This window comes from Lacerta agilis, chromosome 16, assembly GCF_009819535.1.
Source record: "Lacerta agilis isolate rLacAgi1 chromosome 16, rLacAgi1.pri, whole genome shotgun sequence".
Classification (NCBI taxonomy): Eukaryota; Metazoa; Chordata; class Lepidosauria; order Squamata; family Lacertidae; genus Lacerta; species Lacerta agilis.
In genome coordinates, this window is record NC_046327.1 from 31,620,704 (window position 1) to 31,633,262 (window position 12,559).

A 12,559-nucleotide genomic window follows, 5' to 3' on the forward strand; every position below is an offset into this window, starting at 1 on the left:
CAGGCTACTTGCTCCCTTACCACATTCCTCATGGAGAAGAACTCCCTCCCTTCACGCAACAGCTGTCCTGCAGCTGTGCAGGGTCAGGCTTCATGACTCCTCCATGAGAGCAGGCCTCTGATAAGGGTGGCCACTGTTAAAGGGTGTGTGTGTGTGTAATAGAGAAAGAGAGAGTGTGTGTTCCTCTGACATCTGGGAACCGGTGGGTGTGAATGGGGATAAGCAGGGAAGCCAACGGCTGGTGGAGGGGAGGGGCAGATCTGCAGCCCTCAGAATTCCCTTCCTTGACCCTGTTTCTCCATTTGGAACTGGAAAATCATTGCACTTAGACAGGGATGCAGATACCTGGTCCCGCCAGCAGCTCCTGACTATGTCTGCTCCAGAACTTGCTGATGCATCAGCTGGGGATCACTGTGGCAGAGAGGAGAGGGGCTTCAGGAGGTTCTCCAGATCAACTTGTTTTCTTGCACGGTCATTTGGGGGCAACTCCAGGCACTGCAAGCCAGAAACCCAAATGCAATTGCCCTGGGCAGGTGGCATGGGAGCCCATTCCCTGCAGCATTCTCCAGATCCACTCCAAATCAGACAATCCCTAACCCTTACCCGGCCCCTTGCCTATCCTAAGTATACCATGTGGAGTTGCCCTGTAACAACCAGTGACCCCTCATGCAGAGATGGACACATTTGACAGGGAAGATGGGGGGATGAACCCCAAAGAATTTGGCAAAGCTCCTGCCCCCCAAAGCTTGGCATGGGGGGTAAATAAGGAGAAAGAGAGGGGCCTCTTCCACAGACCTTTGGAAAATAAATAATGAAGATCTCATTGGTGCAAAACAGAGGGGGGGCGCTTGCTCTCCTCACGTATTATTATTGTTATTTATTTATTATTTATTATTATTCTTTTGTAGTCTGAGAAAGGGAAGAGGAAAGTGTGCGGAGCTGTGTGGTCGATTCTGGTGCGTATTGTGCATGCGTAGTGTACAGCCGGCAATGTCAAACCTTCACATCTACCAGTCAGGCAGCTTCCACTACCTCTAACTCTATACAATTAATTTTGTTGCGCTGAAGTTTTGCTGAGAGTGTTCATATGTTCTAAGCTTAAAGGGTTTGTCTTTTTGTTTGTCTCAACGACAACAACAAAACCCTAGCATTTAATTTCTTTGCTGTTGTCACCTGTATGTAGAGGAAGCCAAAGGAAATGCTACAACTAAAGGAGGAAAAGAACAAAGTGGAGAAAAGGGATCAGGAAGAGCATCAAACCATAGTAACAACAGACACCCAAAACCTCAAAAGGAAAATATTGGAACTCAGAAGAAAGGGACACAGCCCAACCTGTCCAGAACAGGCTACAAGCTCTGCAGAAACGTGCCTGACTGAGCCAGCTGCCTTCGCTCCAGTGATTTGTCTGGGGTACAACTTGAATGTGGCCTCTTTGCTCTCATGTCAATGTATTCTTTTTACAATGTTTTTAGTAAGCACCCAATGGGTCTCCAAGTGTCATTTGCCCTTTGGCAGTGGTAGCAGATGCTCTCTTTGCTAAGAGAAATACTTAGAAACACTTTCCAGCCCAATCCGTCTTGGGACTCATGAACCCAAGAGTGCCTGCCTTTCTTGCATGTGAAGGGATCCCAGTTCATGGAGAATGACTGGGAGTACCTTCCACATAAGCCCTAACGTGTTATATATATGTGTGTGTGAAGGGATATATTATATTAATTATCTGAGATGCAGGAAAGGTTCACCAAGGGCAAGGGACACCAGGAGTCACCAGACACCAAGATGTGTCAGGTGTGTGTGGTTTTGTCTCAGAGAGACAGGGAGAGGGCACTAGGGAGCCTCCCCTCTTGCTCAGGAATGAAATATCGTCTCGGCATCTGGTAGTCAGGAGCGTTTCTGTTTTTGCTTTTTTAAGTAACAAGGATGCTATGTTAAATTTCATTAACAAGGGAATTTACTGCACGGGGGAATTTATGTTTGGTAGGAGATGTTTGTGCTGTGAATGCCAACCAAGCATTATGGCCCTAGTACAGCTCGAATCATAGCCAGTTCCAATTGTGAACCAGTGCAGCACACTGGACGTGCTTTTCAAAACATATTTAGGAGGATATTTGAATAGAATTTAGGACAAACTTCATTTTCCTGCAGCCCCTGCACCACTTCTGCGAAGTTTCAAAAAGCAAATTGATTGACCTAGAAACACAACTCTACTCAAGTCCCAAATGGGCTCATGGGAATTAGGCTGGTAGGCAGTTGAGACACGAAGAAAGTGTCTCCTCTTTCATTTCGCAACAAACATAACCCCTAGCAAAACTTGGTGCAAATTTGGGGGTTTGAGGCTGGTTAATGTGAATGCTATTCCTTCCCCATGATGAATAAGAGAAACCCCTTTCTTTTTTTTTAACCATTGCTTGAATAGCCTGTCCAGAGCTATCATATCATTTGATACAGGATTACGTGACTTCTGTAGGTGTTGATGGGATTCCTTGCAGAAGACAAGCCTCTTCTACGCAAATGCAAAAATCTGCTTTGGATCGGGGAGGTCCAACGTAATTCTTTTAAGCTTCTCATCTGTAGTGTTACCCAACGTCTCTTACTTTTCCTTGAAGAGGAGCAGCTCAGTGAAGATATGGGTTAAGGACTGAAGATTCTGATTCTCAGGACGTGAGCGAAAACTTATTATCATCATCATCATTATTTATTTTTCTTCGCTTGAAGATCCCGTCAGAGGAACCAAGACTGGAGCAGAAGAAAACACAAAAGGGAGAATTAAACAGAGTGTTGCAAACTTTCTTTTTTCCTTGGTTTGGCAGGCTAACATTGATACCCATCAAACGAAACCCCCAGTGCTAACCCAGTCACTGAATTTGGTGCCTTTGCTTTCTTCTGGCAACCTGGGAGCTCCAGTCATCTAGTCCCGTTTTTTTGCTCCTGACTTGTTCCTCGCTAGTGTTCCAACCCATAATTTCTCCTCACATTGCTCTGAAATACTGATGCCCCTTCATCCCCCTTTGCTGAAAGACTGCTTTGCTAATGCCACTCATGGCTACTTCTCACAAGTGTACATTTGACAGGGAGAGGCGACTAATATTGGCTCTCCGGTGAAGGTAACTATATGGATGACACATGCATTTCCAGGCTTTTGTCACAATTGCACTGTGCATTTGTTGGCGTACGCTTAAAGTGTTGGTGTTGGAACAAGGCTACTTGCCAAAAATGGCGATCGCACATCGAGTTTCCTCCCTCCTCTTTCCATCCAGTTTAGGAAAACTTGCCTATATCCTAAGGTTATCGGCAGCGTGCTTCCTTGCCCCAGTATTACATCACCAATGCTAATGACATGGGTGGGGAAACACACATGTCTGTGTCAAGAAGGCTCGGGGGCAAGCTTACGGTAACTCTGTGTGCCATGAGGGGAAAGGGGCAAACTCGACAGCAGGCTACCATTTTTTATGTTCACCAAAACATCTAACGTTGTCCCTCAGTATACACTTTTGGACACACTCCTTTCTCAAAGGAAGTCAGGGTGGCCACAATGTGATTAGTCCCCCTCCATGTCATCTTCACAACAATCCTATAAGGCAAGGCAAGCCTGAGAGAGTGTGTGACTGGCCTAGTACATCAGAGCTCAGTGGGATTTGAACCCAGGTCTCCCTGGTCAATGTCTGACAGCCATATCTGCTAGACTACACAGGGTTTGGGCTTCTTGCCACTGTTTGCATTTGTGCCTAAAATAGACAAGGATTATTTTCTTTAGTATCTAATATGACACCTGATGTAACTTCTCCCTCTCTTTCTGTTTATCTTGCCTTTCTTGCTGCTACTCCCAAGGTGCTGCCTACTTTCGTGGAAAACGCGCCAGCTCAACGCAATTTTACAGCCCTGCCTGAAGCTGTTCCTTTATCAGCAGGAAATGTGAGCCAGAATTCAGCTGAATACAGCTTTTGCTTCCTCTGCTGTCTGGAAAGACAAAAAGCTTAGCATTGGCCCACCAATGCCATGGATGTTTCCAAGTGCTGCACTAAGAGCGTCTTCTGGCTGTAGCGTTTTATATAGTGCTTGTTTTGAACTTTCCTTGCGAGAAGGTGAGTTCCAGTCCTTAATCAACCTCACGCACTTACTCCCACCTGCTAACTTTCTCTGACAAATGCCCCTTGCCCCTACTCTTTTTTAATTTTTATAAATCATTTTTATTAAAGTTTCCAAATGAACAATTCAATTAAATCATAATTAAATATATCAAATTATACAATATGCAAATCTCTAATCCAAATATTCTGCCAAATTATGATTTATTTTTTGGGACTCCCATGCTTCAAGTTTTGGAAGGCTCATCATCTTCTCAATTCCACTGCATATCGTATTCTTCCGATATTCTCCAGTTCTTACTGTTGTTATCCTTTGCCCCTTGCTCTATCTCAAGGATGGGAGACGTGGTGCCCCTTAGTATGTACTGTTGGACTCCAGCTCCCACCAGTCCCAGACAGTATGACTGATGTCAAGGACTGATAGCAGCTGTGGTCCAGCTACACCTGAAGGGACACAGGCTCCCTACTGCTGCTAACTGCTGCCACAGCAACAGCCCTCTTGCCGATGGGTGGGGAGGTGAGGAGGTTCAGGTGGGAAGTTCTTATTTCAACTTCACCCTCCTGTAAATCACAAAGCCACACGTGCTTTCTTCTTCTGGTTGCTAAAGAAGAATTTGATGCGTGTTTTATATTATTAGTATTATTATTATTATTATTATTATTATTATTATTATTATTATTATTATTATTTGTAGTTTAGCACTGGGTGGAACCTCCATGCCCTGGCTCCTGATCTATCTGCCACAGACTTGAACAGCTGCCTGGAAGTTTACAGTTTCCTCCAAGCTGAAAGGTGAGGGGCAGAGATGCAAGCTCTGCATGAAGGCACAATCTGCTCCCTGACGTGCCAAGTAGGGTGGGGGAAGGTGACACAACTGTCGAGAGACTCACCATCTGCGGCACCGAGAGAATACGTGAAAGCGCTGTGGAGGACGGGAGAGGAGGAAAGGAAGCAGCTCCAAATAACTGGTTCTTCGGGAGGAAAATGCAACCTTTGCAAATGGCCACCAGGAGGGGCTCTGCTACCACTATGGGGAAAGCCCAGGGGATGTTCTCCCTTTTTCTAGCCCCCCAGCCTCTCTTGGGCCACTGCCAAACGCTTTCCCTGCCTATCTGGAACTGTGTAGCATGCCTACTCATTGGGCGAAGATCACCTTTATGCATCTGTTCTTAAAACCACTGGAAAAGGAGGCCTCACTCCGTTTATGAGAATGTGTAGGACAGAAAGAGCAAACTTCCATTTCCTGCAGTTTTCATAGCACTAGCAGGAAGCAGGAACTCCAGCCTGCTCCCAACTTTCCCAGTCAGTGGTCCCACCTCACCCTATCGCTGCAAGAGCCAAGCAGGAGTTCCACCTTCCTGCAGAACTGCTTTGTCTCCACTCTCCAGACTTCGCCTCCATTTCTGGAATGAGATCCCCAAATTTGCTCTCCCATATTCTATGATTTAAATATCCCAGATAGCCGGGTCAACTATGTTACTAAACTAATAATACCAGCCCAACGTAGGGCATTTATGCTGGCCCGACTGAATAGCTTTCCCTCGGCATTTGTCAGGGGTAGATATCAGAATATTCCCGAAGAAACAAGAGATACAGCAGATGTTCCCTGAATGTCCCTGACACTGTAGAGCATATTCTCTTTTATTGTCCACTACACAATACGCTGCGTGAATGCGTGTTGTCCCCCCTTTTGGACGGTTTGAAACCGCACCTTGGTGGAAGTGTTGGATTCTGTCTCTCTGACATTGACCAAGGGGTGACTGCAGGGGTAGCCGAGTTTTTGGCAGCAGTGCTTTAAGGAGTACATTAACAGGAGGAAATTTTAGATTTTACTAATACACACATACAATCAGCCTATGAGTTTAATTGTTGTTTCTTTGTGTATATATATTTTTAAAGTTCCTGTATGTGATCTTTCTCTTGCGATTTTTACATGCTAATGCCTAATAAAGGTTTGATAAGTAGTAGTGGAATTGAGATCCTTGGTCAAAGGTGTTCACCACGTATTGGGATTTCATTATACTCTACCAGGATCACTTTGGGATAGATGAGGAAAATATGTCTGTTTTAACAGAAGGATAACGGAAGCTTAGGACATATGATGAAAGGCCTAAATTGCCAGATGCAGCAAAGCAAAAATTCGCCAGTCTCCAAAATGCAGCACTATGCAACCTACCAACCCCTACTGCCCATCGGGTACCAAGCTTGGGTTTCCTGACTTCCAAAGTTTTACGCGTATTTATTTCTATAGGTCACTTCCTGCTCTTTTCAAGATGCTTTTAATTTAATTTTTTTTTGTTCTCTCCAGCTCTTATTGCTTCACACATCCTCTCTCCGTTTGGCCCAATCCATGTTCCTTTCATAAAATAAAATGCCAGCTCTTACACCCAAGTGAATTCATGCCAGCCAACTGCATTGCTGGCCATTACTCATTGTCACAGATTCCAGCCAATCAGGTGCAGCTGCACCCCCAGCCTACACACTCCAACTGGGTGAGGAGTGCTATGATGATAAATCTTCTAAGCCAATCATAAGGCAATAGGCAAATTACAGCATCAGAAGCAAAACCTGACATCCTCTGGTGGTGGAGGAGAACCAATACAAATTAGAAATTTGGAAACAATCAATCAAACAAAAACAAAAACAACAGCACATCATTTTGCCCGCTCCTGCTTGTGACTGGCTAGATTTAAAATGATGTGCCTAAAAAGCCAATCAGAATGCTGTGCCTCAGTAACAAGCCAGTCAGGAGTTGTCACTCCACCATGACAACATCTACTTGGCATTGAGGGATGAATCCATCTCTGTATGTCCCTTCAAGTCATAGCGTCTCTGCTTTCAGATGCCTTGAGCAAGCCCTCCATAGTCACACGACTGCTCTCTCAAAACTCCATTTCTGACGGCGTATTTGAGCTGCATCTGACAGCAACAGTGCAAATCTGCAGACCTTAGGGGAGTGCTTATGTGCCACCCATAAATATTGTCTGCCCTGGCAATGAGTGGACTGCTGTGTTCAGGTAAGCCCTGAGTAAGAAGAAGGAATGAATGGCACTGCGTCATCCTGTACTACATCACAGAATTTCCTTGTGTGGTGGCGGCGCAGGAGAAAGTTGGCTCCACTCACCTTTCAATAGCCACCTAATTTTTCCTAGAGCAAAATTCAAAGCAAATTTGGAAGCCTCACAGAGACACTGGAGGAATTTCAAGTCAGGAGAGTTTCAAAGAAGACCAGCAAAATTTGGGAGTGGGGTTTCATGTATCCCTATGTGAAAAGGTGTATGGGTGCATCTAATTTGGAGCAATGTCTTGCCTATCCCTCCCCAGTACAAATAGGGGTCCATATAGCCATGATGCAGACAGCAAGTGCCAAGCTGGTGGGGTCTATTGTTCTAAAGGAAAAGCGACATGGGTGAGAGGAGTTAACTCTTTCCTCGCCTTAGTCTACTTCAATGCTTCACGCCCTTTTCTCTCTAGCCTGGCTTATTTCCAGAATTGGGGCTGGGTTGGGACAAAAGTGTTTCAGGCACAGAGCACACGGAGTATGATGGGGGAGGATGGTTTTGCTTCTCTCACCCCCAGGAACAAATAGATTCCCTCCACATTTAACATGTCAATGAGGCAGACACATGCATAAAGAGACTGGCTGACCCACCAGGTCTAGTGTGACTGGTGGTCCTTTGTCCTCTTTCTTGAAGAACCTTACAGAAGCAGCCATTTGCCGCCATAAGGAAAAATAACCCTTACATCACAAGAAGCAGGTGTGGATTTTGCAGCTCCTGCCAGCCCTCTGAGGGCATCTGCTGCTGCCATGGGTGTTTTGGCAGCTGCTGGGCGAGGGGGTACCAGGGAAGAGTGCTGCGATGATGCCAGGCCACATAATGCCTTTATGCTAGGCGAGTACCTGGGAGATTTGGATTGGCATGAGCCGCATTGCGTAATCTCTGATTTGGGCCCAGCCAGAGCCCACGAAAGGAGCAGGCAACCAGCTAGAATGGCACTGAGCTCACCAGCCACACCAAAGGCAATAGGAGCTAGTTCACCTGTGGCGCTGGCATAGCCTTAGACTTTAAGCCAAGGACGGCAGCAGCCGGGTCAGTGCAAGGTTCAGCGCACACTGTTGGCACTAAGTGAATGTTTAATAACTAATGAAAGCAGTGTGACCACAAGCAAAGGTCCGTCACACCTCACGGGACCTGCAGCTGTTCCTATGGGCAACAGCCAGAAGCCACAGCTGAGAGAGGGGGAACTGGCACTCTCCTCCATCTCTCGCTTGCCCAATGCTATCTTTCTCTTCCCCTCTTTTGTCCCTCCTCCATCTGCCTGAATCCAGAGTTCAGAAAAGTCCACTGGTTACTGTGGTAACACCTGCCCCCCCCCCTCCAAAATATACTGCAGCTTAGCCAACAGAGCAAGGAATATCTCCCGCCCCCCCTCCCACACACAAACAGAAACACAAAAACACCACATGGACATATTAAAGGGCCCTTGGCAAATCTAGGAGCCCACCTGGCAGATCCTGGGTTGAAAATACTTCGATGTTTCCCATCCGTCTTATGCATGATAGGGCAGAGCAACCCCACCCCAGCCCCTCTAAAATCCAGGAGGAGTGAGGAAAAATAATAATCAAAATGAATCAAAGGGATGGGGTGGGGGAGTACAGCATCTATAAAGAAAGTGATAGAAGTGCATTAAAAGAAAGAGAAGTGGGAAAGGGAGTGGGGAGAAAGCGGGAGGGGGGATGGAAAATTAAATAAATCCAGAGAGGCAAAGCAGAAAAGGAGGAGAAAGCAAGAAGCAGCGAAGTTGCTGGCGGAAGTGGCCCTGCTATTCCTGAGGCCGTGCTGGGCCCTGGTCCAGCCTCGCTCTGGACCATTGTTTCCCTGCCCGGCCCCCCAAGTCCAAGTTCATCTGGGTGTGACATCATGTCTCGTTGCCGGGGAAACAGACGGGCCAGACGTGACAGTGGTTATGGGATGGGAAGGGGAACAGATCCCATTCCTGCTCTGCTTCAGCTCTTTTGCTCACCGCCAGGGAGCAACGAAGGCTGGGAGGAAGGAAAGGCAGACCAAACCTCAGAGCAATCTTGTGAGAGAGGGCAGGCTGGATCAGTGTGGTGTGTGTGTGTGTGTGGTGTGTGTGTGTGTGTGTGTGTGGTGCGTTGCTCCAGTTCTGCTTTGCACAGCCGTTCTCTGCTGCTCTCGACCCTTCATGTCTCTGGCACATTCCCCTCTGCTTCTGATCATGGTACGGCAGGGTTGAAACATTCCTAAATAATATGACACACCAGCCCGATCGTTTTTCGCTGCAGAACCAGTGCTTGTTTGTTACTTAGTTGTTATAGGGTATCCCCGCAGATAGCATCTCTGCTGCAGGGAAACCACAACCTCCCAGCAATAAAACTTTTGATAGAAAATGGTGGTTTCCCCTCCCTTCTCAGCTATCTCTCATATTTCAATTCAGAGTGGCTGGTGGTACTGTGGCTGCATGAGTGCAATGGGCAGGATATTATTTCCGGTCCATCAATCAACTCCTTCGTAACTCCCCACCTGCAACATGCCCACTTGAGAACTTTCAAAAGGCTTTACTTTTCCACCCTGATGATCAGCATCCTGATTCTGTAGCCTTTCAAAATTTGGTAGGAAAACTGCTGAAACTCTTTCCTCCAGCCTGGCTAGCAATCCCCAATTATGGGGGGGAAAGTTCTGTTCTCCCCTTTAGTTCTTTTCCATGATGGGCACTCCCAGATCTCCCATACACCTACCAGGAAACATATTGGTGCCGCTAGCGTTGGATCCAAGTGGCGGCTAATTTAATAACAAGGGGACAACCCTGAGCACCTTTTCATACATGGGGCTTTGATTGGCCTCGGCTTAAATCCAACACTAGCAATAATGCCTAGTCTATATATTCTATTTTGCTTGTATAACACCTATTCCCATGGCACAAACAGGGCAAGAGAGGTTCAGAGATACATTTAAAGCCCCATGTGAGGAACATAGTCTCATCAGACCTCCACATCTTCCTCCAAGAGCCTTCTGCTCTGCTGCAGAGAACAGCTACACGAAAAACATTTGGGAACCAAACTCCAGTCCAAGAACAAGAACAGGCAGCAGAGCCTCCAAAGTGCAGCATACTCTCTGCACAGTGGTGTAGTCTGTCCATGAGTTGCTACACAACTGGTCCAGACATGGAATCTTCAGCACCTCACTGATTCCTCTGAAATGCTGGACGTGTCCTTTCACTGTTGTGTCTCTCCTCTACCTTGAGAGGTGGATTTATTTATTTAGGGGAGCGTGACAGGTTTGGTTGCACTGCATGCAGAGCCTTGGGGGCACCGCAACCTAATGATGTAGAATGAAGACTAGAGGTGGGCGAGGGGGAGATCTCCGAATTTTGGTGTCGCACGGGGTGCTGCTGCAACTTGAAACCCCAAGGTCCGCCACTGCTCCCTTCTCCACTTCAGTACTTTCCACGATAATTGATTGGCTGGTCAGTAAAGTAATTAAGTTGCTCAATGGCAATGCCACCTCCTAGCCGACTCCAGGCTCCTATGCCATTATCACTTCCATGGGAGGCATCAAGGAACCAATCAGATTTTCCTCCTTGCCTTGGAATGCTGCGAGGTTGCTGAGGCAGTGCCCCCACCTCGCAAGGAAGGTGAAGCAGCAGGCAACCCAAAGAGCAAGGGGGAAGGGCTTTGTGGCCTAAAAGGAGGTGGCCTTTTTAGAGTAGGGAAATGATAATGGGGCAAAGAGGGCCAGTGTGGGCCAGTGTCGCGATAGCTGGGCTCCTCATGAATTTTACTCTTTTCACTGTGCAAACCCCCCCCCCCTTGCAAGTATCTCTTATAGATTGTTCTCACTTCCCAATCATGTAAGACTGGGCTCACTGCTGTTTCACATTACAGCACTGGTACCTCCGGTTGTGAACGGGATCCGTTCCGGAGCTCCGATTGGATCCCGAGGTTTCCGCAACCGCATGCGTGCGGCGAAACCTGGAAAAACAATTCTGGGTTTGCCATGTACGTATCCCAAAGGATACGTAACCAGAAGTGAACATAAGTAGAGGTACAACTGTACACTTCTGCATATAAAATATTTCCATGCAGGAAGCAACACACACAAAACCCATATCTCCATCATCACATTCATTTGAATGTTTATGCAGATGAGGAAATGACAACTTGCTGGCACATGTACATGGCTTGTTCACTCAGGTATGCACTCACCACAACTGATGATCTACACCTTTACCGAAACACTTCCATGTAGAGAAAAAGTATAGATCATCATGAGGAGTGCACATGTGTCTATTTCATTAAGTATACATGCCAGGAGGAACGCGGGTGGCGCTGTGGGTTAAACCACAGAGCCTAGGGGTTGCTGATTAGAAGGTCGGCGGTTCGAATCCCCGCAATAGGGTGACCTCCCGTTGCTCGGTCCCAGCTCCTGCCCACCTACCAGTTCGAACGCACGTCAAAGTGCAAGTAGATAAATAGGTAAAAGGCGTTTCCGTGCACTGCTCTGGTTCGCCAGAAGCGGCTTAGTCATGCTGGCCACATGACCCGGAAGCTGTATGCCGGCTCCCTCGGCCAGTAATGCGAGATGAGCGCCGCAACCCCAGAGTTGGACATGACTGGACCTAATGGTCATGGGTCCCTTTACATGCCAGGAAATTGCTGTTTCCCAACCTGTGTAGTGACATCTATGTGACAACCTACATGTGGGTCTTGCATTTTTTCCTGCATGGACACCTTCTCCAAGTGAAAATGCAATGTGAAGCGGCCCAGAGCCCAATTTCATGGGGTAGTGAGAGAACAAATGTGTAGGCAAGGACTACTATGTGGGAAGCCTTGAGAGACCTGGATGGCTACACAGTGACCTGCCCAAGGCCACCTTATGAACTTCCTGGTTGAGCAAACTGATATGGGTCTTCTCTACCCAAATCCAACACCCTTTCCACTGAACTACAATCAAACTTGGGAGTCCTGCTTTCAGATTCTGTCTCAGTTGCAGATTTATAAGCCAAAAACACACTCTACAGTGGTACCCTGGGTTACGTACACCTTGTTTGCGGATGTTTGAGTTGCGAACGCCCGCAACCCGGAAGTGTTTCCAGAGCGCGCACGACCCCTGGATGCACAGAAGCGTTCTGCACACTTCGCGCATGCGCAGAAGCGCTCAAATCACGCTTCTTCCGTTTTTTTTCTTCGTTTTTTCGTGTGTTCGTGATACGCACGCCCGCGTTAAATACCGCGACCTGGAACAGATTGCGTACATAACCCAGGGTACCACTGTATTTGAGGGTTCATCCACACCTCCTTTTGTGCTGTGCTTCTAGGCACAAGTCTGGGCTTTGCAAGTCTGTGTCTCAGTGGGTGGTTTTTGTTTTGTTTTTGTTTTTTCCTGGCACTTTCCCTGGGAAAACCCGTGTTTTACTGGTGAATCAGAGAAAACAGCTATTAAGTTTTCTG

At 47.1% G+C, this 12,559-nt stretch overlaps 1 protein-coding gene across 8 annotated transcripts in view; it reads right to left on the minus strand.

Moving 5' to 3' along the window:
* The window catches only part of NFIX (nuclear factor I X), a 237,736-nt gene continuing 225,177 nt past the window's right edge, over window positions 1-12,559 (minus strand). For all 8 annotated transcript variants that reach the window (XM_033173015.1, XM_033173017.1, XM_033173025.1 and 5 more), the window contains one exon: window positions 1-2,736. In XM_033173015.1, the coding sequence (XP_033028906.1) occupies window positions 2,722-2,736 (15 nt within the window). In that variant the 3' untranslated portion in view covers window positions 1-2,721. The remainder of the gene's footprint in view (window positions 2,737-12,559) is intronic.